Source organism: Lonchura striata, chromosome 1, assembly GCF_046129695.1.
Source record: "Lonchura striata isolate bLonStr1 chromosome 1, bLonStr1.mat, whole genome shotgun sequence".
NCBI classification, from domain to species: Eukaryota; Metazoa; Chordata; class Aves; order Passeriformes; family Estrildidae; genus Lonchura; species Lonchura striata.
The window spans coordinates 146920396-146946648 of record NC_134603.1 but is presented as its reverse complement, the minus strand read 5'-3'; the positions used below and the strand labels follow the sequence as shown (position 1 = coordinate 146946648).

General features: G+C 38.7%; 1 protein-coding gene across 5 annotated transcripts in view; it reads right to left on the bottom strand.

Moving 5' to 3' along the window:
• DIP2C (disco interacting protein 2 homolog C) overlaps positions 1 to 26253 on the bottom strand; it is a 307518-nt gene that overhangs the window by 93412 nt on the left and 187853 nt on the right. For 4 of the 5 annotated variants that reach the window (XM_021528799.3, XM_021528802.3, XM_031503793.2 and 1 more), the window contains 6 exons: positions 20797 to 20922; positions 19771 to 19980; positions 13549 to 13680; positions 12238 to 12357; positions 11092 to 11289; positions 1221 to 1312 (listed from right to left, as the gene is read on the bottom strand). In XM_021528799.3, the coding sequence (XP_021384474.1) occupies positions 1221 to 1312; positions 11092 to 11289; positions 12238 to 12357; positions 13549 to 13680; positions 19771 to 19980; positions 20797 to 20922 (878 nt within the window). The remainder of the gene's footprint in view (positions 1 to 1220; positions 1313 to 11091; positions 11290 to 12237; positions 12358 to 13548; positions 13681 to 19770; positions 19981 to 20796; positions 20923 to 26253) is intronic. The other variant, XM_021528801.2, reaches the window with a different exon arrangement.

Genomic DNA, 26253 nt, shown 5'->3' with positions numbered 1-26253 from the left:
GCATGTGAACTTTATTCTTTTGGAGATTTCTGGGTGGACTGTTTTGATGTATACACTTGAATAACTTGCTGCTTCTGCTGTTGCTTAGAGATACACTTTTAAGTCAAGTAAAAGACAGTCTTCAAATCCTAGTCCTGGCTGAATGCCATTGTAGGAAGCAATTTAGATTATGGATCTAGAGATGTTTTAGTTAATTTCTTTATGATTTATTTCAAAAAGAAACACAGGAAGGAGTGTCACTTTTGGGTTTTTTCCTCTTTTCTCCTTCTGTGAAGCATTAATGCATGCTTCCATTTTTGAATTCCTAAGACACTTGTAATGCAAGCAGACATGTTTCTCACATGTGGCACAAGAGGATCAAGTGAACCAATAGTCTGAGAATTGCTATCAGACACTGGAGGGCTAGACACTCAAAACTCTAAGCACTAGGGGCAGAACTAAAATTTGCATTTCTGACAAATTTATTCTGGAATATCCATTCCACGGCTTAGATCCAAACTGGAATGGGACCTGTGGAATTTTCTATACACACTCTAGCAGTGAAAATGAGCAGCAGGCTAAGCCAGCCTTGGCAGCCAAAGGGGTAGGTTTGTAAGTACATTGTTAGCAAAACCATAGGATGTTCTTGTCTTCATTTAACATCTTCAAGTGCTACCTCTGCAACTCTTTCTTGCTCTCTGTGGGCTTTATCCATCTACTTAGATTCAGCCTCTAGCAGTAGCTGCTTCAGAGTCAGAACCAGGAATGGAAAAATTCTCTCTGTTACCAGTCAGCGTCATTTATTTATTCAACTGGCTGCCAAAATGTGCTGACTTTGCTTGTCTTTGTCCTCCACAACACTTCTCTTGTTTCGACCATCTCAACAGCTACAAAGTCATTAGTAAGTAAGTTTTTTATCCACATGACACTTCCAGGCTCCATGAGCAAGCTTTTGCTAAACAGACTGTTGTTCAATGTCCAAAAATCACTTTCCGTGGGAATGTTTATTGTTGATGCTGCCACAACTTCAACTTCAGGGCGTACCAGCTCAGGTTACTTAATATGCAGTTCAAAACCTCTGTCTGAATGATCAGTCTTAGTGAGAAAACAGCAGATTTCAGCACCCTGTCCCACACCCCATTATTTCACTTCACTAATTTCCTCTGAGCACCCCAAATACCTCATTCTCTCTTTGTCAATATTGGATTTGAACTATTACAAATAATCATTGAGATACTCACCCTGTCTCCAGGTCGTACCATTGGTTCTTGTTTTGTGCCTAATTTATGTAGTATATTGTAAGCAACCTTCATACTTCTGGTCCAAAGTTTGCCTATCAACACAAAATTTTTGAAATTAATATAAAAATTCTTATGTTTTCCAAGATTATTAAAGAGAAAGAATACCTGAGAAATCAAAAACACACAGGAGGAACATTTATATTAGTTTTCCAACTAAATATGACACCACTACTGGCACTACTGGAAGTACTTAAATACTTATCAGAAGTTTTCTTTAAACTTCTTTTTTTCAAGACAGCAGCACTTTAAAAACAAAAGGAAAAGCGAGAATAGCTTTCTTTATGGCAGAAGTTTACTTTGGAGAAAACTGGATCTTGACTCTGAAATTAACAGTTAGAAGGGGATGGTACATCATCAAATCCAGACATCACCCTAACACCTTAGCTGTAGCAAGGTGGACACGGCACATTTCAGCACAGACTGACCTCGAGAGTGATGTTCTGTTTTGAGCATGGCAATTCTCTCACCAAGGAAAAAGGAAAGGAGTCCCAAGAAGCAGAGTCAAAGAAAAGAAAACCCCAACAAACAGAAAACACCCCACAGCCAAAGGGGCACACTGAAGCAGCAGGGACCCTCCATATGGTTGTTTCACTTTTAATCCTGGGCCTTCTTCCATTTAACCTGGATTTCCTTCTTACCTGCCCCATTCCCTCCCTCCTCTCATTCATTTCACTTGCCCCAGTTACCCCTATTTACTGTCTCTCTCCTCCCTTTCTTCCCTTTCCAGCACCACTCTTATCTAATCCTCATCAAGTCCCCACCCCAACATTCATTAAAGAAAAATTCTCTCCCCAAGACCTCTTTGCCCACATTACAGGCCTTTCATTAATCCTTCAAGTGATTGGCATCTTTATTCTTCCAGATGCCCTTTGTTTAGAGACCTTGTTACTTCCATGTGGACAACACCAAGTTTAACAGCCCTTGTGCTTGGCTGGCCCCAGGTACTGTCTTTAAGCATTATTCATTCTGACAGTAACAAATCTTTAATTCATGCCCACCAATAACTGAAACGATAATAGGTTCTGACAACAGATTACCTATGGAGTTCAGCAGTTCAGGCCCCCAAACATGCACTATTGCTATTTATAACTAAGCCAAGCAGTTGCTATAATAAGAACCTCCACATCCTGGTTGTAAAATGCAATACTACTGAATCATTTTTAAGTGCAAATCCGATGTAAATATAAAGTAAGATGAGAAGGCCAGATTTTCTTTTTTTCCCACTTACGGAAAATTGGAAGGGTCACTGCTGCTTGTTATGAAGAAAGTACTAAATACAATTATTTCTTATGAAAACAGTAATAAAGTATTATCAAAATATGGTTTGCAAAGTTTTAATTTATTAAAATTAGTCCAGTATTTTAATGTTGAACTGTCTTGCTGCTCAGAAAGGAACACAATTCTGTTTCATTGGAAACTCAGCACAGATAAAGGAGTTGTCTGCAGGATTAACTCTCACATAACTACTGCATTTGATGGAAAGAAAGTCTTTGAAATCCTCCCTGCTGCTACAGTTAATACTTGAACTTGACAAGTGAGTAGAGTAAAAAAACAGGATGCCTTAAGAAAGCAAATATTCTTTTTACTAAAGTTTTTCAACATTAAAGCTTCAGTGGCAACAAACTTAAAAGAGCAATTAGTAATGATACAGAATATTGGAGAATGGAAATCAAAAGCCTGGCAAAAGTTCTGAATTGCAAAAGAGAACCATCTTTACACAAACACCTTTAAAATTGAAATGAACATTGAAGGAGCTGCTGTGAAAAGTTACATTTGAGCTCTAAAGATTAAATCTGTTACAACTCTTAAATTTACATTTGTGACATAGTCATACTAATTTTTCATCTATCCAATGTACCAAATATCAAATATTTTCATCAAATATTTTCTTTAAAAATCTAAGGGCTAGTCATATTCATATTAAAGTGTTTAGATGTATTCTTTCAGAGGTGCCCAGATATGCACTAGAATTATCTCCATCTGAGAGTCCTGGATAAATGACGAAATTAAGTTCTCTCAAAGTCTAAGAAAATTTAAAGGAGTAGTTTCTAGTAGAGTTTTAAATAAGTTTAAACACATTTTGTCATGACGCTCTTTTATTGCCAAAATTTTATTTCATCTTCTAAGACACAGATAAGACTGCCTTCCTAATTCCTCACCTTCCCTCACTTTTCCTTTTTCATTTTTGAACTGCACAAAAATGGCTGCAGTATTTTCTAGTGGCCAGAAAAGATTCTAATTCTGTCACCACAGCCTTTTCCTTCTCTATTTACTGGTGTGATACCAACCTGTATTAAGTATCTGAGGCACACATGCCTCTGAGTATGAAACTGTGGAAAACTGGAGTGAAGCAGCTTGCTTCCAGCTGGGGAGGGGCTGGAACACAAAGATCCTACAAGCTCTGTAATGTCACTCCAACCCTTGCAGGCTCTGCCTGCCCTGCTGCCAGCTCTGCTCCAATGTGGGCTGCCAGGGGCAGGCAGGGACGCCCAGGCACCCTCGTGAGCAAGGAGAGCAAAGTCCAGGCAGATCTTGAACGGAACTGTTCAACAGGAAGTCTGTAAATTCTCTAGTAGGGTATATAGCTGTGTTCCAAAAACTAAATTTAAAAAAGGCCACAAAAGGAGCAGTAACCCAGAAGCTGGAGCTAGGACTGTATGAATGATCAGGGTGAGATCAGTGGCTTCTGGATGGGGCACAAACTTCTGACCAGACATGGGCTGAACCATGGGTCTGTTCTGTCACCTTGGCTGTTTGCCCTCCCCGGCCTGACACCAAGAGAAACACAAAGGACTCCACGTCTGCAGGATAACAGCTCTGAGAAATGGAGGATGTTATAAAGGAGGAAATCTTTGAAGTGTTTCCTTCCTTGGTTCTGCCTAGGCTGCAATTCAGAGCCATTCTTCCTTTGCAAACTTGAGAGATTAGACGCTGCTGGGAAAAAAGCCGATTGCTGAAACCTCTCGCACCGATCCCGATGCTGTGACCTCGCTGTGACCTGCACGCGGTGCCACATCTGTGCAGGGGGAGTGGGAGGCCTGGTGAGGAGGCAGCTGTGCTCCAGCCAAGGCTGTCTCTCTGAGCCAGGGCTTAGGGCCCATCCCCGTGTGGGATAAATCGCTTCGTTACACGGGTTCCAGAGGAAATCTGTTTGGCCACCAGGGATACGTCCCATTGTCCTCAGCCCAAGTTCAGCGAAGCGCCAGCCCTCCTCGGATAAACACACTGCCATTAATCTTCTCAGCTGGCCTGAAGACAGGGGGAGGATGGAGGAAACTCAAGCAACAGCTTCACTTGGTAGTGAGTGGAGCAGCCTGTGTCCCAGCTCAATGCCAGAGCTCCTCTTTCCCAGCCATGCCACGTGCCTCAGCCCTTCCTGCAGCAGAGCACAGGTGCCGGAGCCTGGAGCTGCACTGCTGCTTCCCTGCTGTAAACACCACACCCCGTGAGCCCTCCTGCTCCTGACATTCTTGTCCCCATCCCCACCGCAGCAGGGTCCTTCCAAACAACATTCCTACCCACCATACCAGCACAGGATTTGTGCCTGTCAGGCCCTGGTCTCACTAGACAAACATTAACAGCTACTTTCATGCAGTTAAAAAATGAAGGATTGTTATGTCATCAACAGAAGTGTCCAGTGGTGTTTAAGGCACAAGGGTTCCCTCTGGAAGGGGCGCAGGCTCTGCAGACCCAGCGCTGGGACTGCCAGTCTCACACACATACCATGGATAACATAGGGCACTAGATGTTTAGGAACATGAATTACCTCTCAGTTTTCAGGTCACAAAACCATTTCCCATCAAAGCAGACTGGCAGAGTTCTCCTAGCTAATTTTGGAAAACAAAACCCCAACAACAGGTGGTTGATGCACACCTTGGTACTACTACAATTTATTACGTTGTTCCTACCTCCCACTGAGCTGCTAATCATGGTGCTGCTTTCCAAAATCTTGTGTAACTCCACAAGATGGTTGGAAACAGAAATTTTCTGTCCATCTACGATCGACTAACTTATAATTGCTTATTTACCAAAATAAATCTTTCTCTAAAGATTTTCACTTAGCCACTTCTGTCACTTTGCCAGAGTGCTGCTGCCAGACTTTTCATGCCCTAGCAGCATGTTTCTGCAGGAAGGCCCTTCAGGTTCTTCACACACTGGCAAACTGAGCAGAGAGCTCCCACTGTCCAGTGAGTCACAGCAAGAACCACTGTGCCTCTGAACCTGAGCCATATCCGGCAGACATCACATGTGCAGAAATGCTGGGAAGGACAGGATGGAGAATGGCCTCTCGCCTTCTGGCAGCTGTGACAAACACTGTTAGCACCCATGTGGAGCTAGTCCTTTTTCTCCTGCCACTGGGGTTTTGATTTAGTTGAGCAGTATAAACTCTACATCTGCAACAAAATGTTTTGTAACCGGTCATCTTCTTTTTTTTAAGTCTACTCAGATGGCAATAAAATTTAGCAAGTGAAGGTAGTTAATATCCAGCCCCATCTGGTTAAGCAACATATTATGAAGGTAAAGGAAACCAAAAGGTGTTAAAAACCACACAAAAAGGGATCTGTTAACATAAATTAGGTATTTTCCACATGACACTGAGGTAAATCCCCTTCCTCTTCCTTTCCAAATCTGTAAAAGGACTAAAAGTTTGTGTTGAATGTAAAGAAGGTTTTAATAGAAAAGCTGTATCAGGAAGAAAACTCAGAAAACAAACCACAACAAATTTCCTGATTGTCTTCAGGACACATTTCAGAACCACACAGCACTAACTCAACAAAGCCAAACCAGTGGTTGCTTACCAATCTCCATGCACAGCAACTGCGAGACTGCCAAAGTTTAACTGCAAATAATTTTGTCAAATATTCATTTTCTCAATAGCACAGTATGACATTCCTTGTATTAAATAGAAGTAAGAGCATTTATCAAATCTAGTGTAAATGGCAAACTTCCTAATGTTATGCAGGTAAAGGTTTGGGTTTTTTTTGCTTTGCAAAATAATAGCTGCAGCTTTACTACTCTGGTAATCCTTTCTTCATGAACTCTTTAGATCCAGCCTAAACAGAAAATGACGTTGTTGTCTTTTGGGATAAAAAATCCAAAGAAAAAGAAAATATTCTGCTGCAGAGAATTAAGGACTCCAGATACACTCAGAATAGAGGCAACCATGCTATTACAGTGCTTGATATTGAAGTCTGAATCATATAATCAAACAATTTTCAGTTTTTTTTAATTAAAGAAATAGAAGTTCAAAGTATTGAACAATAATAAGTTTAATATCTGTCTGGGGATTTAAACCATGACTATTCATACTTCTGTGAGTCCTGAGTTATTTCAGAAGTAAGGACACTTTGGTTATGCAGCTGCTTGGTCAGAAGCATCTTGAATCTGTCTCTCTCTTGCTGAAAATTGTGAAATTCCTGGTCTAGGACATTCTCACAGAAAGGTCAGGAAAGGGTGCACATTGCACACCAGGTGTAGAATGGTTTGGGGTTGGCTGGTTTTGGCCTATTGATACCTTTAAGGTATGCCAGGATACCTCCAGTATGAGCAACATCACCTCTGCTGAGGCAGGATCTCTTCAGCCCCAAAATATTTACAGTTGCTTTAAAGTTATTTTTTAAATCAGCAATTAATTTGCAAACAAATGCCATTTGCCAAGTATTTCCTTCTCCACAGAATCCAAATGGTAGAAACTGTCCTCTGCCCAGAGAGTCACATCTGCTCTTTTTTTCTGAGCCGTGATGTCTCTGGTGGGCCTCTGATGTGGGAAACGCTACATCAGAGCTACTGAAAATGGTTTAAAAAATCTGATTACAAATAGTGTTAGGTTAATGAAACTAGATTCTTTGAATCAGACAAATTTAACTGGTACTCATTTTGCTGTTTTTAACAATGGTTACAAAAAGAAGGCTCAAAACTTGTTCATTGATTAATCACTTTCAACACTTTACTTTTTTCCCAGCCGTTCTGGTTCTCCTTAGAATAATCATTTTAAGTAAGAAAAGTAGTTCTGTTATCATAAGAACTACATAGAATTTATTCGTCTTTTATTCACATTTCTCCTCTAAGAAATCACTAAGCAGTTCATTATTAATATCAAAACCAGATGCCTCACTACTCTGATTAACTTTGAGACAGAAATTGTCTTCCTTTTCCTCAAAGCATACATTACTTTTCTAGTCAGAGTTCAGACTCTCATAAAACCTGATAAAGACATATTTCCTTCTCATATGTCAGACATTTCAATTTATGCATATTCAGTGATTTGATTTATAAAGGGATTGAGAATAACTTAACTAAGATGTTCTCCACTTAAACAAGTTCCCAGAGGAACAAAATATTTGAGAAATAAGTGATATTCATAGTGTTTCATTCACTAGAAAGACTTTAAGAATTTTGAGTGCATTAAATAAAGATTACAACTGGGGCACTGAGAAGAACTTTAAGAACTGAGGCAAGTGCTTCAAACACTTGCTTGAAAAAAAGGATCAAGTCTGCAAGTGTAGTTATATATTTATTCCATCTAAAGTAATCTGAGACACATGGAAAAAACCAGCCCTGACATGCTCTATGAAGATGAGAAGCTCAAAAAACATGCAGAAAAAGACACAGGAGACACAAGGCATTAGAAATTTGATGAACCCCTGCAGAGAAATGGGAGGGCAGCAATGATTTTAAGCAACAGCTGGAAGGGAAACTTCTTCAAACTGGTTCCCTTCCTGGCCCAGAAGCCCTTTACAACCTGGAGCACTCCCCACCCAAAGCCAACTAACACATATCCTCATCAGCACCCTCAGGGGTGAAACCCATTCCAGTGCATCACACAAGGTGGTCTCTGTAACACTGATCCACCACTGCCTGCCACGGCAGACCACAGCCTGGCCTCTGCTCTGAGCCCTCAAAGATACCTCTGGAAGGGACAGCAAAGGGAAGTTGTGAGGAAGACTTTGGAGAAGCAGAATTTTGTGGACTCTCAGAGCTCCTTTTCAGCATGCAAGGCCACCAAGGGCCAATAAGAAAGCATCCTGGATAGATGAAAGAGGCCAGCACTAGGTTTTGCAGGGCCGGAAGAGAGCCTGATGTAAGAATAGAGGACAAGATCACAGATGAGATGAAGTTTCACCAAGTAGATGCAGCAAAAGTCCTCAATTTGAAAAGATTTCCTCCTAAAATAAACTGTAAGGTTTGGACACAGAATGGGTGTAAAATAAAGAAAGAAAGAAATGTGTGGGCTGTGTATGGTACTCTAGTTAGAGACTCAAAAATAGATGGGAAGGCAATATTGTCTATAATAATCCACAAAAGAGGAGGTAAATATGCTTGGTGTTAAGGGCATTAGAATTCCTGCTCAATATGGGCCTTGAGCTATCTAGCTGATAGCTACAAAGACACTCTTGGAAATCATCGTGGGAAGGTGGAAAAAAGTGTGGAATAAGAAGGCAAACCTGCAATTCACCCATGCAGGGACAAAAACCTAGAGAAGATACTGAGAATGAAATCAAATTACGTCAAAGAGAAGCCTCCTATTAACCAGAAAGTTGGAGGATAAAGGAAGAGGATTTCCATGAAGACAAGGGGGTGTGATAAAACACTGAAGCAAAAACAGCAAATAGAGGTAAAATATTCAAGAGGAAGTGCAAGTGATGACAACATCTCAAAAACCAAAACTCTGGAAAATTAGAATTATACTTAAAATTCATTGATATTTGTGAAAGATCTGAAAATTCCTGGTAACAGTATTTCTTTATATTGACAAAAAACCTGAAAATAAGTGTGGAGTACAAACTAAAGGCTACTGAAAATCATCAGGGTTGATAGTTAAAATTTTAGTCACCTGATCGTAGCAAGCACATGAGGAAATTTAGTGTCGCAGTAATATCATGTGGCAGGATTGTGGCTAAACTCATCTTTCAAAAGTTTATTACTACCAGGGCCAGTGGAACTATGCACAAGGATAAAAAGTCATGAGTAGAAGGGTCTTTAATGATTTCAAGGCTTAATGTCTATTAATTTTCAAGTTAAAAACTGCCATGCCTGCAATTGCTAGAAAATATTGCAGGCACAGAAGGTGGACTAGCTACAGCAAAATCATTCATAAAGTCACCAATGAAATGGCAGGTGGTTGTATTGTTAATGACATTTCCAAAGCAGTTTTCATTTAAGGAAACTGCTATGGCATAGTAAATGAACATTTCCCATGAAAAATAGTATCAGCATGAAATGCACCTAGCAGAGAACAATTCAGCAAATCTATTAAATATTTTGGTTTGTAATTTCTTTTATCTATAAAAAGAAGACAAAAAAAAAGAAAAAAAAAGAATGGATTTTTTTCTGACCTCAGGAAACTACTGACAGGCAACAGGAAAACCACATCCCAAAGTGCTGCCAAATGAAAGGTGAGAAAACACAAATTTTAGTCCTACTTTTCTCAAGATTCAGACAATGCAGGAGTTATTTTAGAACAGAGAAGCAGGCTAGGTGTCTCCAAGAGCCATGCAGATACGTTCCTTGGGTTGATTTGCTCACCCTACAGCCTCAGGCCAAGCAGGACATATGCTCAAACTCTCTGGACGGAATCCCAAATTCAGAAAAATGGTCTGATTCTCAGTAACAGCTTAATTTCCTTTCCTGTCCAATTTATTTAGAGCATTCAGTAGATGACATGACTTCTGCAAACATGTAATTGCAAGTTTTAAAATTCTTCCCTAGCTTCAAGTAAATGTCCTTAAGGAAGAAAAGCATTCATCAATGGTGAATCATATGTTTGCCCCTGAAATTAAGTCACTTCTTAACTTTGAAGTACCCGAAGGGAAAACATTTCATGCATGACCCTCAGTTGCAACGGTTCTCTTATGCTTTAAAAGCCTTTAACTATATTTGCAGTGCCAAACTTGCAGCAGCCAACTTTTTGGCCAGAGACCATCTGGGTCTGACTCCTGAATGGAAATGAATGTTCAGCACTGAACAAAACAGACAGACCTCTATATCAGAGCCTGTAACAGCATTCTCTGCACAGAACTCCAAGTCCCTGAGAAGGTAGAAATAAAAAAGCAAAATGATTTTTTATATCCATATCAATAGCATACGGAAATGTTCCAACTCACTTTCAAAGTCTGACAGTTATTCATAATAATTCCTTTGAACATCTCCCAAATGTCCCCTGAACATTTCAAAATCAGAAGCAATATGGGAGTTATTTGTCAGAGATATCCTTATGCTTATTTTTATTTCGCATTTCTTGGTTGCAATACATTGTCAAGCATTACACATTGAACTACATGAACATACCAAAGGTCACACTAAAATATATCCTGGCAAATCTATTTCAAGGGGGTACATTTGCTAGTTCTACAACTAACCCATCAGGAGAAACAGTTAAAATCACACTTACTACAATGTCAGTAAAACAAGGGAAAAAATCCTATTAACTTCTTCAGGAAGCTGATGAATTTTGTAGACCCATTAGGCTTTTACAGAACAAAGCCTGGGTGATATCCAAGGGCAATGGATTTGGACATCAATCTTCAGGAAAATCTGACCTAGGACACATTTCTATTTAAAAGGTGGTTTCAATTTATAATCTATTATTCCATGGGTGTATCTACTTGGCTCTTTTCCTCTGTCTGAAATAAATCATACTATAACATCTCAGCAACCCATACTCAGACATCAATAGCTTCAGAGCTGTCTTAGCCTACTCACAAATGGAACAGGTGCATCATTACATGTCTTTTTTCACTCTATATTTATGCATTTACTACACACATTGTACAGAATATATAAAAGCACAATCAGTATGAAGAGTGCTCACCATAAGTGAGAATATACAGTGGTTTTCCATTGGTGTCCATAGTGGTTAGGCAAGGAGCTTTCGGTGAGATGGTTCCCCATCGCTGCAAGGCTGCTTCCAGGGAAGGAGGCCAGTTTGTAACCACACCTAATTGTTCCCCACGCATAGCCAACATCTGAGCTCCTTCTGGCTTTGGCTGGTTTGGATCTGGCTGTTGAACTTATGATTATGAAAAGATATACAGTTACCATGTAAATTCTATACCTTGTGTACACCTGTGTAATCAAGAGAATAAGTTACCTTTGCAAAATGTTCTGAAAACAGTAACATATAAGAAGGTATTGAGAAGCAACAGAGAAATATAACAGAATAATTTACTTTTAACTTTAACATAGATCAAGCAATAGATGCACCTCGGGAATGAAAAGTCCTTGTTCTTACACTAGTTCTACAAGAAGGGAAAGAAACTGCTGAGGCAGCATGCATATATTTATCTTCAAAATAGTAAACCTTTCTTTATTCCTAAAGACAGGTGGAGAAAACTTTTTCCTGGAAAAAATGCAGTAATGTGATGAACTGCAGAACTACTGACAAAAATGTACTTTAACAAGTAACAGATTGATTTGTCATGTTCTTTTACATGTTTTCTTATAAATTCCCGTGAAGACTATTTAAATTTCCACATCCTGGCGAATCTTAAATCTTAAAGTACTGGTTTGTTTTTTTTTTTTAAAAAAAAGCTCCACTTATTGATTTTATCTTTGTTTCTTTCTTACATTTAGTTCATTTTTCATACTTCACTGTTACACAAAGGATGTTGTAAAATATTTAACATGCTCCCTCACTAACATATTTTCTCTTATTGGTGTTCCAAAGCACTGGCTGCAACCCACAGCTGAATGTTCTCAAAGCAAAGCTTCCCTACACTCTCTTCTGTTATTTCCTGGCAATCAGAACCAGGAGCTGAGCAAACAATAAACACTTTTGACTCCACAGCACTATGTCCAAGCTTACTACCAGCAGTTTCCACTGAATACCAATGGTTTTTGGTACTTGCCAGTACAGGAAGGGCTTACTTGTCTTTCTAGAAAGTTAACGTAGGAGACAAACAATTTACAGAGTTTTAATAAGCAATCCCAAAACCCTTTTTAAAATCAGTCATTTTACCTTCTAACAATTCCTCAAAGTCATCTACAAAGAACTCCCGTAACGGTGGTCGTTTGGGCCGTTTTAGTGTATTGACCAGCTGCTGAATCTTTGCTGACACTCTGCTGCTCACTGGTACTCCTGCAGGACAGGGATAATAACAATAATAACAGTGTGAGGTTGCAGAATTAGAGGGGAAACAGCACACAGACTGAGGGAGAGAAGCACAGTGGAAAAAATGTCCCTACAGCAAATGTCAGTAACCTGAGAGAATTGCCTCAGCAATGGTCAGTGAGAAAACTGGACTGGCCCTCCCCATGATCATTGGCCATACCAGCATTGTCTGACTAGACTACAGCCTGGTGAAGAGTGTGGGTCATAGGCTCTGCCCCATCATTTATTCTGCGTTATTTTTACACTGCAGGGGACATCTGTCCAGTATCCATCTTAAATATGGTTCACATCTTTGTATTACTTCAACATGCCCTGTATTCTCTGAACATCCCTGCAGCCAATCCCACCAGCCAGCAACCTCCAAAGGGAGCAGGTTTGCCCATACTGCACTTTGGAAAACACAGCTCTGAGCAGCAGCCTGGGGCAAGGGGCATTTTTATAATATAGTCCCATCAATCACCTCCCCCTTCCTTTTCTCTAGTTGAGTGCAAAACCTCTCCAATGTGCACATCATCTGTTCCTGAACTAATAGCTTTCTGTCACTGAATTGCAGGAATTTCAACTTCTTACCCTTTCATAAGTTTGGCTCCAAAACTTTTACCAAGTGGTGTTTAGAGCTGAAGCTACTAAGTTTAGATAGAGTACACTTGGTCAACAATTCCATGCTGTGCTGAAATACTGTTTGGTAGGTTTTAGAAAAGAGGAGAGGTAAATAAGGAGGGGTTTACAAATAGCTGTTTAAAAAAAAAAAAAAAAAAAAAACAAACAACAAACAAAACTCAGAGAATAAAACTCCAACCATGTCAGTTTTCAAGATGTAGCTGTCCTAGCACACCATGTTCTTTGTCATTTAAACAATCAGACTAGCTGTAACCAGGCAGCATGATAATGGCAAATCTAAAGAGATTCTCTGGGGGTTTTTACCAAACAGTTTCTATGGGGAATCAGCTCTAATGATTAAGAAATATTTCTCTATATTATTTTCAATGATATCAGCTTATTTTAGAACTGTAAAGGTGCTGCAACTTTGTGTTTACAAGTGAAAAGTGCCCAGGAAAAAAACCACGAAGACACCTATAAAACAAGAGCAGATGCATACAGTAACCACTAGAAAGGTCAGGATACTCAAAATAACCCCAGTTCTGTTTTGTGACATACCATCACCAGTCTCCATAAGCTCAGCATTGCCATACTTTGGTGCCACCCGTGACGTTGATCCTTGTGGTCTTTCTACTTGTATTGAGTGTTCTGAGGTGTAAGTGGTAACATCTGGAGGGGCAGAATGATTTTCTGTGAAAAGTAAGTTAAAAGGTTTAACCGGGTACCTCTAATGTCAAAGGGCAGAAAAGCAAAAGGCAGAGGAAAGGAGACCATTTGAGGCTTTTTCCTCCCAACATATGAACAGGCGTTAAGGTTAAAGCACAAAATTATTATACTGAACTATAATTTGTAGTATAATTTTAATAAATAAAGTTTGCAGTGATTAAAACAGGGCTGTATATCTGCAATCACATAAGCAATAGGCTAAAAGAATCATACAATTAGGTTGTAGTTCTCCACTGACATCTGATTTTATTTAAAGCTTGTGGACATCTGCAAATAGAAAAGACCCAGACAAATACACTTCTCTTGGATTATTGTGTTAGTTTTTCTAAGTAAAAAGAACACAGTATGTTGTCAATCACTTGCAAGTGCCAGTGCATATCACTTCTATAACCTCTGTATTTTGACTATGTCAGTTTTAGTTAAGAAAGGAAAATGTCAATCATAGCAGGTTTGGAAACCAGAGGCAAAATTTAAAATGTAAAGAAACATGAACTTTGCATTCTTCATGGACACTTGCTTGTCTACTATTTTTAGACAGAGATATTTCAATTCTTCCGTATAACAAAGCGTTGCCTTCCAGAAGGCAAACATGATTTGGTCTGACTCATGCCAGCACTGCTGAACAATTCCACAGAGATAATCTTTCTCTTTCATGGCCTGATAACTCAGCAGGCTACCCTAGTTCATCTTCCCATGTTTTCAAGTCTGAGTCTGTATTTCCTCCGTATTTGTGCTATTTCTATAGGTTGTCCCATAAATTTTTTGCAGGTTTTTATCCATATTAAATTAGATGGAGATAAACACCACAAGCAAATAACAACTTTTCTTTCAATTGACATAAATGACCCCCAGCAGCCTTTAAGTAACAAAAGAAGGCAGTTCTTCACTCTGCTGCCATGGAAGTGAAGAGACATGCATTCTATTTAACAATAGGGTAAGAGTCTTTCAAAGTGCAAAGATTCCGGAAAAATATTATCATGTTCTAATACTGTTTTCAAGATGTACTTCTTACTAAACCTTATCTTTAAGCATTATGGTGCTGTAAGTACTAGAACACCAACTTCTACAGTAAATTTAATCTCAAACAATTTTAAAGCACTTTCATTTTTATGAGTTTTGAACTTTAAAACACTGTGAATCTTGTGCATTTAATCCCAAATTTATGCACCATCAACACAGAAAACTATTTTTATTGCTACACGTACTGGAAAAAGATGCTAATAGATGCTTATTGCATGCCTCTTATTTAAAGGTAGCATTTGACACACAATCACCATGTAGATTTAAGACATGACATTAATGTCTGCAGCTGTTATTTAATGTTTATATTCGTGAACATCATAAGGGCTCAATCCTATCACCCAATCATATTATCTGATTGATGAAAACAGGAAATGGCTTTTATTGAGCAACTCAAAAACTTGCATTCCACAAGTGCCCAGTTGGAGCTTTTGCTTCTGATCACGTCCATTGTTCAAATTTTACTGAAACAAACATCTTACATTGTGCTATAAGTGACCAACCGAAGTATAATAGATTGAAGTTTATGCCAGTAGTTGCTTGAATAATGTCTTCATTTAAGGTCCTTATTTCTTGCTATTATCAACTATTTTAGACTCAGCATATTTTTTTGTCCTTTCCTGTTAACTGGCAAGAGCTTTTTATAGATCGTGATTGTATTACTCAATAGCTAAGTCAATTTAAAAATGCTGATGTTTATCTTTTTCTCTTTACTTATAATGCAGTTTTGCAATGCATATGGGAGATCATGACTAAGAAAATAATTGTACTTAGTCAGCTATTAGTAACATGAGAAAGTATTTTTAAAATGAGCTGTATTTGCTTATATCTTTCCCTTGAAGTATTCCCATCTTTCAGACTTTACAAGGCAAAGTGAAGTGGAGTTAAAAACTATTTTTTTTTTAATGAATGGGGCAGAAGATACATGAGCAAGAATGCTCATGTACCTTCAGAACTCTGTGCTTAAAACCAAATTCTTCTTTGTTACACATGGTAGTGAGCAGGGGGAAAGAACATAACAAGAGTCCTGCTCTTTTGTAAAAGGCTTTCCTTTTGAACAAACAGCACCTGCACTTGAAGTTGCCTAAAAGAAGCTGTCTTCCCAAGGTTTCCACCATGGCTCAGTCAAGGAGTTCTTGTGCTCTGGCTGCCAGCTGCCATTTACTTCTATCTTGAAGAAAAGGAATACTGAGGTTTATCTTGGTGTGTTCCTTTATAGTATCTGCTTAACAGATGTCTTATCATGACAGTATCTGCAGTGCTAAGTTTCATCCATTAGATTTACAAATCCTTGGTTAGTTAGCATCTCAGAGTCAGGCCTTTCATTTCAGGAGAAATGAAAATCATACGGACAAAGATTTGGTCCAAACGACTTCTAAAGAAAAGATAATTGTTATGCTATGTGAAATGTACCCTATTTTTGGTATAGAACAGTCAATCCAACCTTTGGCTATGGACACAATCTGTAGAGAGTTGCTTGGTCATATGTCAGGTAACTTGAAGAATTGTTTGAGGTTTCATTAAGAATCATGACCCTGACACATCTGTTCACTAAAAAGTAGAAACTGACAGCTGCATGACTTCAAAGCACTTCCTCCATCAAACATACATATTTGCATCACCTCCTATTCCCATCTCTTCCAATATCCTTGTATCAGGAGATCACAGACAGAACAGCTGTTTCCAGTTAAGGCTCTCGTCATTTCTGCTACTGGAGCGACATCATTTACCCCATTTCATGAAGATCAGAAAGGCCCAAAAATGCAGAGCACATTCATGGAGGGATAGAGCACGTGCAGTGACAAAGCCCCACGTCTGAGGAGAAGCAAAGAAGTGGAGGAATACTTTCAGTGGAGGTTTGGAAGCTCACATAAGCACCAGATATTTGAAAAGTCTCCAGGAACTCAAAAAACATTCCTGAAACACTGTACTTGAAGAAAATGCAGCTTTTACTCTCAAATAAGTTGTCTCTTCTGGTTGTCAGGGAAGGGAAATCCAGAGTCAGAGATGCAGTTCTTTCCATTAGCTGGGTTTTTCTTATATTGATGTCCAGGTGACAGACTGTAATTTAAAGTAGTCTCCTGTATAAGTTAACATTCCCCCTCAGAACACAAGAATTTCCAAGCTGTCTGAAAACCATCAGCCATGCTTATGGCACATGGTTTGATATTTATTTGATTAGCAATCTATGCCGCCTTTAATGTGGATAGAAGCCTTTGATTTTCAAACAGAAACATATTTGAAGTATATAAAAGAATCATTAAATGCACCTATAGGATCAAAACTTTGAAGTGAGATGATTAACTTTATATAGATTTACAAAGATAGGCAAGAATTGTGTAATTTTCATTGCATGACCTTTGTAAGCTTTGGGGTGTGCTTTCTGTCCCTGATTTTTATATACATAGAAATCCAAACCATGTAATACTAACAAATGAAAGCTTGAAGACCTTAGAAATGTGCACAGCACTGAACCAAAGAAGGGTCAGAACATCAGATATTTTTTCCAGATTTCACTGGTTTAACCTCTAAATTCAAGAATTACTGAACACAGCTGTGATACCTATGCTAAACAAAAGATTTTGCCTGTAGCTTGATGCAGACCCCTGAGCATCTTAAGGCTGAGAATAAATTTTTAAATTATATCTATCCCAAACTAGAACTTTGGCCACAATAAAGCAGCAGTAGTCAAATTAAATGAATAGTATAACATTAAAATTGAATAGTAGCTTATGCAAATTATCCAAATGAAGATAACTCTGATTATATTATAGCTAAAGCTTTTTATCAAATCCTTTTTCAGGACTGTGTTAGTGTACTTGAACTGGAAAAAAAATCTCCCTTTCACTCTGTGATACACTCTGGAAGTAAAATCCTAGTGGATATCAGAATGGATGTCTCCTTTGGTTTATCATTAAGGTCTTCTCCGTTGCACCTTAAATTTTTATTTATCAAAATTGGCACCTTCAGAGTATGGCCTTACATATATACAGTGGAGTTCTCTCTTGCAGGCTGGTCTGTCTCTGTTGAACAACTCCTGGACCAAACAGACATCAAGGCATGGTAACATATGGTCTTTGTGACCAAGAACAAACTGTCTGATAGTTGAGGAGCCTTAAGGAACAGGATTACTCTTCTCTCCTACCAAAGATTATTATTCATCTACCATCACTGGCCCACTGCCTTGGAAAGAGCCAGGCTTTCTGTAAAGATACTTCTAATCTGTTACCTCTTAGAACACATTTAAATGTAAAAACTACCTTCTTGGATGGGAAACAAACAAAATAGCAATTCCATTTCAAATTTTTAAAGAATGCAGCTCACCCATGAAGAAATACATATTACAGTTATCAACTGTGTAGCTTCTCTTACTTTTCCAGTGATTTTAGCAATGACTGATCGCAACCACAAGATCCCAGTTTCATCAATTAGATTTTGTGCCCAAATGACCTTTACATTACTATAGCTCAATTAGTGTCCAAGAAGAGATGCAATTTAAGGGATCTTATTGTCAGAATGAATGAAAATGTACATACACTATGGTAAGCTCAACTGCTTCCTTCAAAGGCAGGATCTTTCTAGTCAACAGGGCACAATAAAACACGTATAAGAAACAGTGATTTCCCTCTTCTGCAGAATAGTGCCATCTTAATTTAGCCCTGTAAATGCTGTATTATTTACCTCAAACACAGTGACTGTAAAAGATTTACTGTGCCAGTTTTAAAATTACTAAAATGTCAAATTATAAAGAAGCTATATTTAAAGACACATTAAGACTTTGTATATGAGTAATGCAACCTTTCAGAGTTTGGATAAATTTAATTCTCTATGCTATAATTTCCTGTAGCATTTCAAGATGAAGTCACAGAAAATAATCAAATGCAATGATTAACGTGTTCCCAATGTATGTGTTTCTAAAACAAGGTTCTAAGCATTCATTTAGCATGAATTTATGAATACAATACAAGTTCTTCCCCTGACTGCAATTCAGCCATTCTGGATCACGATGGGAGGATTACTGAAAATACAGGTGTTACATCAAGCTATATTCATAGCAAAACCCAAGGGATATGTACTCCCATTCCAGCACATAAAATCATGAACACTGCAGATGCTTTCATGTATCTCATTACACATACTTGAAAAGGAATGTCAGCTGAAGAACAGTCACACAGAACTGTAGTAAGACAGTAGTAAGGTTGCTTTATCTGGTCCAACAAAGACTGCAACAGATTTTTAGTGAGATCCCAAAATACACACCGCAGCAAGAACATACAAAGCAAAGGTCTTGTATGATAAGCAGCTGAAGAATGAATGGAAACCATGCCTTGCTTTCTACATATCCAATCAAATAGCTGTCTCATGGTAATAAAGACCAGTGTCAACGGCACAATATTCAGAAATAATGTCTGTGAAGCTTAGACCTAATAGAAAGAAAGCTTTGACTTCCTAGCATCTTTATAAAGGAAATAAACAAGCTATTATTAATAACAGCTCCCTTCTCTGAAGCTATATAACGGCCTCTCCCATGGAGTACAATTGCTTGATATCCCAGTTCAAGTATTCTAAATTCAATTAAGGGCAAAAAAAAATATGTTTGAGAGGACTACTGTTAACAGAATTATCAAAAATCATTCAAGCTATGTAATTAAAGTGGTGCAGCAGTGGGGGAAACTCATATGCAAACAATCCCTAATGATACATGCACTGATTTTCCTTCCTGATGACTCCTACAGAGACCTTCATAGTGCTAAGTAATGGAAGTCATGCAACTGTACATTTTAAAGTATTTGGCAACCAATAGCTAGAACCTCTTTGCCACAACATAAGCTTACTCCCAAATCTAAACTGCTATTTTTTCCCCTCCTGAAATAGGAATGTAGGGACTATATCTCCATATAACATATATCAATATTAAAAAGCAAAGAAGAAGCATAGGAAAACTTTTGTAAGACTTCGCATAGCAGCATCAGCTGAATGTGAGAGTCAAAATTCATATTAAACTGGACACACTCAACACATCTATATACTGACCTATATGTGTTTGAGCCATAACATCAGCTAGTCTGTGTGCAGCACCACTGCCTCCACTTTGTGTCGAGGAGGAGGAAGTGGTTGATGTGGTAGAGCCGTGGATCGCTTGACTGATCCAGTGTTCCATGTTTATACTCCCCTGGCTTGAGGTGGGAGTTCCCTGGGAGTCGCCCTGCACGGAGCCTTCATCTTCTGAACCAGAAGAAGTATCTAGGAATTAAAAACAGCTTGTTAACTTGCAGTGCTTTGGGGTTTTCTTAATAGAAATAACTCATATTCATACCAAAAATCTCACGAAAGTGCCATGAAGAAAATCCCAGAAAGGTTGGCAAACATAATGAGAAAACTGCAGCACTGAAAGCCCTGAAACTACGTAATTTGCTAACTATGCACTTCTCCTGCTCTAAGGTCATGGTATGTGTATTATTGTACAAAAAAAAAGATAATTAAAGCCTTCCTTTATAATATTAAACACAGAATCTTCTGAAGCCAGCAGAGAATATTAAAATAAACTTTCCCAAGCTCCACCAACAAAGTCTGTGAGACACTTTTCCAATTCTACAAAGTCCAGTCCTCAGTAAAGTGGGAGTCTCATCCAGATTCAGTGAGTACAAGAAGCATGAGATATGGGGTATTTTAACAGTCTAGAAGATAAAAAAGCAGATAAACTTGAAAAGGACTGGCACAACTAATTGCTAAGATAATGTTATATTACATTGTTAGGAAATAAACCAGAAAAGTGGAAGGAACTTAGACTACCATAAAATATGACAAGCTGGCCATAGTTAGGTCCTTGTAAGCCTAAAAGGACCAGTGCGAGCTAAGGTATCACCAAGGGCAAAGCAATCATGCGAACTGTCCCTGTTGACTTTTCCACTACTCAGTTCACCTTCTCTTCAAACATACCTCAGTTAAGCTCAGTGTGCATCAAACGACATTTCCATTACTGTCTGCTGACAGATTAGCTGTTCAGAACAGCACAAAGAACCATTTTTAAAATTCACATAAAAATAGAGAGATACTCACCTGGAGGTGTGTAGGCATCCATTGATGTTTGCACCACCAATGAACGTCGTTTTGAGGGCATGGGGACTGCCATTTTCCTTTCTTTATGTTTAGCAAGGGCTGCCTGCACTGCTTCTGTGTGGACATCTGGAAGGAAAGAGGTTTGGAACCAGAGTTAGACAGAAAGGAGCTGTTCTTTGTGCATCCAGCAGACCTGGCACAGAGTCATGCAGGTGCCAGCTGGGCTGACAAGGCACATCCCATGATGGGAGGCCAGGAACACACGGGATTTCAGAGGAACTGCAGGAGTTCTCCTCTGTAGAAAAAGCAGCCACAGTAAAAAGTGCTGTACTAACAAACAAGCCCTTTGAGCTGTACGATATTCCCAGAACAGTGCTGCAGTATTTGAAGAGCAGGAACATCACTTCCCCAGGGCAAACCTCTGTTTAACCAGGAGCTGCTGCTTCAGTGACCATTGCTGTTGTCAATGGAACTGTGGTGTATTAACACTGCCCATTTTTTAAATGGATAAGGTTTCTAATCTACAGAAAAATTACACAGAGTAAGTGAACATTTTCTGGAAGGGTAAAAGGTATGTACAACACCACAACAGAAATGGCAACAGGTCCCTCATTCCCAAATCCTTCTCCTGCCACTGTCACTTGTCATTATTCACAGAAAAATAAGTACTATGTAGGGCTGGCCTGAGGTGAAATGAGGAAAAAAAAACACCCAAAGCACAGATCTGGTGCTTTGCAGGCAGGTGCTGCACACAGCTCATACCAGTCCACTCCACAGTACCCAACAGATCCCATCTCCTTGGGGAGGTGAACAGCTTCACTACCTTTCCCATGTATTTATAGCTGCCTGCCTCCCAAAGTTTAAAAAAAGTTTAAAATCTTTTATCATGTCTAAAAGATCTGAGTGACTTTTTGATAATGACTTTGTTTTAAGCACCATTTTTTAATTACTACCATAACTACATATTGAAATAAGTTTGCTTTTAGTTTATTACCTTGCACTGTTTGCCTATCTCTAGACTTTGCATATTTCTATGAAATGGGGACATACATCCACATGAGGTAAATGTATGCAAAAGACATTGCAGCCAACAGGAGTTCCTTGTGCATAAAGAAGTTGCCACATACATTGACCATCTGACATCTTGCATTTTAACCAGTTACCACTGGTCAGCTGTAGAAAATACAGTAATTTGTGTTTAGTTGTTCCCATTTGTGGATCAGTTTAGTGGTTCCCATTTGTGGATCAGGAGCACAGTGAATCAGGTCTACTCCAGAGTGATCCCACTTCTGCTGCATCTCCTGGAAGACCACCCTCACAGGCTGGGTTGGCAGCATGCTGTCATTATCTTACTCCTCTATGGATGTGGTGGCAGCTCTGAATAGGCAATGAGCCCCAAGAAAAGCAACAGGAAAGAGAAGAGTATATATATATGTGTGTGTGTGTGTGTGTATATATATATATATATATATATATCCTTATTTAAAAAAGCATTGGTTGAATCACATTTATGCAAGTACTTTGTGAGTAACAACCTGGAAGGATGACTAGAAGCATTAGATAATAAGCTGCTGATAAGCTGCAGTGTCTCATTCCAATAATGGTATTTCCTATCTTTTGCCAGGGTTAAGCACCTCTCAGCAGAAGTACAACAGGGAAGAGTAAGAAAAAGAACATTAACAGCTGCTTTTGTGAGTTGTTTTCTTTCCTTTTGTGTTAAATCATGAAGAGAATGAGAGTAGCAGCAAAGAAAAGCAAACAGCAAAGCTAGAAAATTGTTCTCAAAAGATAAAAAAGCTGTGCAGCTGATGGACCAAAATGAAGGAAGAACCAATGCTGTCATCAACACAGAAATTGTCTCCTGTCAAGTCATTATTTTTAAGCAGAAAGTTTAAAGTCTTTCTTATAATTAACAACTGATGAAAAGTTTATGTGAAAAGTATCAGAAAATTTATGGGAAAAATATCACACTATGAAAATAAAGAATGTAAGTATTATCTAACAGCATGACCCCAAGATAAATTCCTACCTGCTCACTTCACACCAATGTCAATAAGGTACACAGGACTGAACATGCTCCCTAATAGTTTCTTATCTGTTAAAGAGGGAAAATTATTGGTTTTCCTTCAAAGGATAACAATTAGATACCAAGTATCAGAAAAAAAAAAAAAAAAAAAAAAAAAAAAAAAAAAAAAGCCTTCCCTTTAAAAAAGCTCAACAAACCAACAATTTACTGCAATTTTTGGAAAAAAATAAAATAAATGTGGCTGATCAACACAGGAGGGACTATTTGTATATTATTGTACATTGAATTGTATTTTAACTGTGTCAGGAGGGAGAAGAAATTCTGCCAAAAACTTTTAAAGGAGGACAGCTGATAGAAAATCATTAAAATGCTTAGTGACAGCTGGATGCTGAATCAGAACTTGTGAATTCTTTGATTTCCTTTTTGATGCTGTTTTGATATAAGATGGTAGACCCATCAGCTTAATTAAAAACACTCTGCAGGGTTTTAATCTTCAAATGAGTCCACAGGAGTCCAGGAATTGAATTGTTTTCCTAATAAGGCACATTCTTGATGTGTTTATTTGTAATGGGCTACCATGGAATAAACCACAATATAGATAGCTAAAAAAACCAAACTCAAAACCTCACAGGAAAGCAAAACAATGTCAAAGACAAGAAACTCTGAATAAACAAGAGGGAAGCTGACTGGGAAGAAGAAACATACACACCTGCTCCCAGCCCAGCCTGTAAACTCAAATATTTAGAAGGCATTACTCAGATTATGGAGGCCACCAAAAAACCACAGGACACTTGTCTAGAAAATGCTGAGGACAGATAATCCAGACACAGTCCAGGGAGCATCAACAAGAGTTTACAGGGTTTTAGGGTCAGAGGAATAGAATGCAGCATAAACAGTCAAGCTTGAGTGAAGTCTTTTCACAATGTTCTCTCTCAGGAGTAAAACTCTTGGCTAAACAAAGTTTCTTTAGGCATATAAAGAATGGCTAAGGATTGGGTCAAGAATGAATAACAGCTGATATAGAATGTATGGTCTTCCTTTTGAATGAAAGCCTATTGGTGGGTACTGAAGATGCTCTTAACCTGTCTGGACAGCCTTGTACAGAGGGGGACTTGGTTAAGATAATGAACAGCCTTAAAGCCATTTATGCCTTGAGACCAAGACCCAAATATTGAGAAATCAGAGAAGTGAGCGAAAGTCAGCCTGATACTTCAGAATTATATTTCAGAGCAACTCATGGTTACAATATCTATGCTGTAACCACAGCAAGACAAAAACTGTAAGGAGGTTTGTTTCCAACAAATATCAGCTACAGACATGCACTTTGCGTGCACATACTTTGCTTTTCTCTAGGTTTTAGCTTTGCTTTTCTGGTCTACAAACCAACTTTGCTCATGTAGCACAAGGAATGTTAATCAAAATGCAACTAATAATCTCTTATTGTACTTTTGTGAAGCATGGATTTAAATCCAAGTTGAAACACACATTCATCACCAGTATCCCTGGTAATCCACTTCTCATGAATTTGAACAGGAGTGTGGTAGATCTTTCCCTTTACCTCAATCAAAGATGGGCTGTGGTGTCCATCATATTGTATGCAATTCACTGCTTCCTCAAAGCTGTCCCTAACAGCTACTGAAAAAACACAAGGAGACTTGTAACAGGAATTTATACAATAGGAACTGGATGCTCCTTGTCCTTTAAAGAAAGGAAAGCACATTTGTGATGCACATTGGGGCAAAGTAAGAAGACATATCCAAGTTCCTTTGGGACAGGAAACTGCTATTCCCCCAGATCCCACCATCACAAAGCAGTTTGTATTCTCCATACATCACACACAGCATCAGCAGGAACATCACAGTAGAATTTCCAACAATCTCTGGTAGGGTGATGCACCTGTCTTGCAGGTCTGGTAAAAGTGCCAGAATTCCTTCTCAATCTACCCTGGCATGCTCAGACTAAATGAATTGATCATACTATGATTGAGTATTGCTACAAAATGCAGCTTTCTCATTAATTTTTCTGAAAAAGTTGTTCAAGTATGAAAACTTGGTCCATAAACAACACACAGAAATGCCTGCATTAAAAAAAAAATTATTAAAGGATCATTTCTTCTGTCATTCCTTATAGTGTTGCTTGCTGTAATTTCTCACCTACTATAAACTTCTGATAGAGTTTCAAACAGAAATATACCTTGATGTAATTGCACTCAAGCCTTCTGAGTGGAAGGCTTTTTCTAAGTGGAAAAACCATGCTTTTAAGTAAAATGTTCTTTCATGTGACATTCTAATTGCACTGTTATAGCTGAATAAAATTACTCCAGATCCTGACCCTTCAAAGCTCTTCTGTAGGTAAAAAAAATCACTTTACTCTCCCCACCTGGCTTTTCCACAAGAATGTCTTACAGAAAATCTAGAGAACAGAGTGAAATATCATTACCTCTGTCTACAATAGAAGGAAGCAAGGCACAGTGACTTATCTGTTATTGTCCTCCACTGTTTTACCTTGGCCAACCACACATGGAATCCAATTTGTGTGTTTGCACTCAAAGAATCAATAAATGGGAAAGAGCAAAGCACACAGCTTGGGAAAGCTCACTTTTTAACTTGTGTTCGTTGCTTAACACCAATCAACCTGGTGTTCAGCATTCAACCTGACATATTTCTTATGGGCTGCAAACTGCAGACACAACAGCTCTGTCCCCAGTCTTTTCCCTGTTGTATTCAAGCATTTTTACTTGTTTATTCTCTTCCTTTACTTTCTATGACAGGACAGAAAGGGTAAGCATACTTTTGGGAATAAACTCAGTAAATGAAATAGAAAGGAAGTATAACTGTAAAAACAAGCAGGTGGTAGAAAGGAAGTTTTCTTTCAAAGAGCTAATGATCTGTTATACAATATGAGATGGGGTCTCAAAACAAAGGGCAGAGAAAACTGGCACAGAGAATGAGGGTCTGCAAGTTCTGACTTCCAGAGTGATGACCTATGGCTTTGGCCAATGAGCTCCATAACCAGAATCCTCCACTGCTGCAAATTCCTCATGCCATGAGCAGGATGGATTGCCCAGCTTTTCTGGGAGGTGCTCTGCTTAGTGCAGTCACTCTTTTTCATCTGGTTTATCTCTTAACTTGGCACAACGGTGTGCTCCTGGCTTAACTGGAAAGACAAAAAAAAGCCAACCCCACTAAAACAGACATTACTGCACAGACACAGCTTGATATGGACACCCTTCTCAAATGGGGGGACTGAGTGACAGAAGATAGGGACAGAGCAGTATTAACTGCTGACAGGTGGGCAGTGGTCAAAGGTCAAATAGCAATGCCCCAAAATACAGAAATAAATACTCTTAATTTCAGACTGCTCATATTTTTGACTCCTTGTTCACAGTGTTCTTTAACCATTTATTCCATATGCTGTCCTGAAATCTTTTC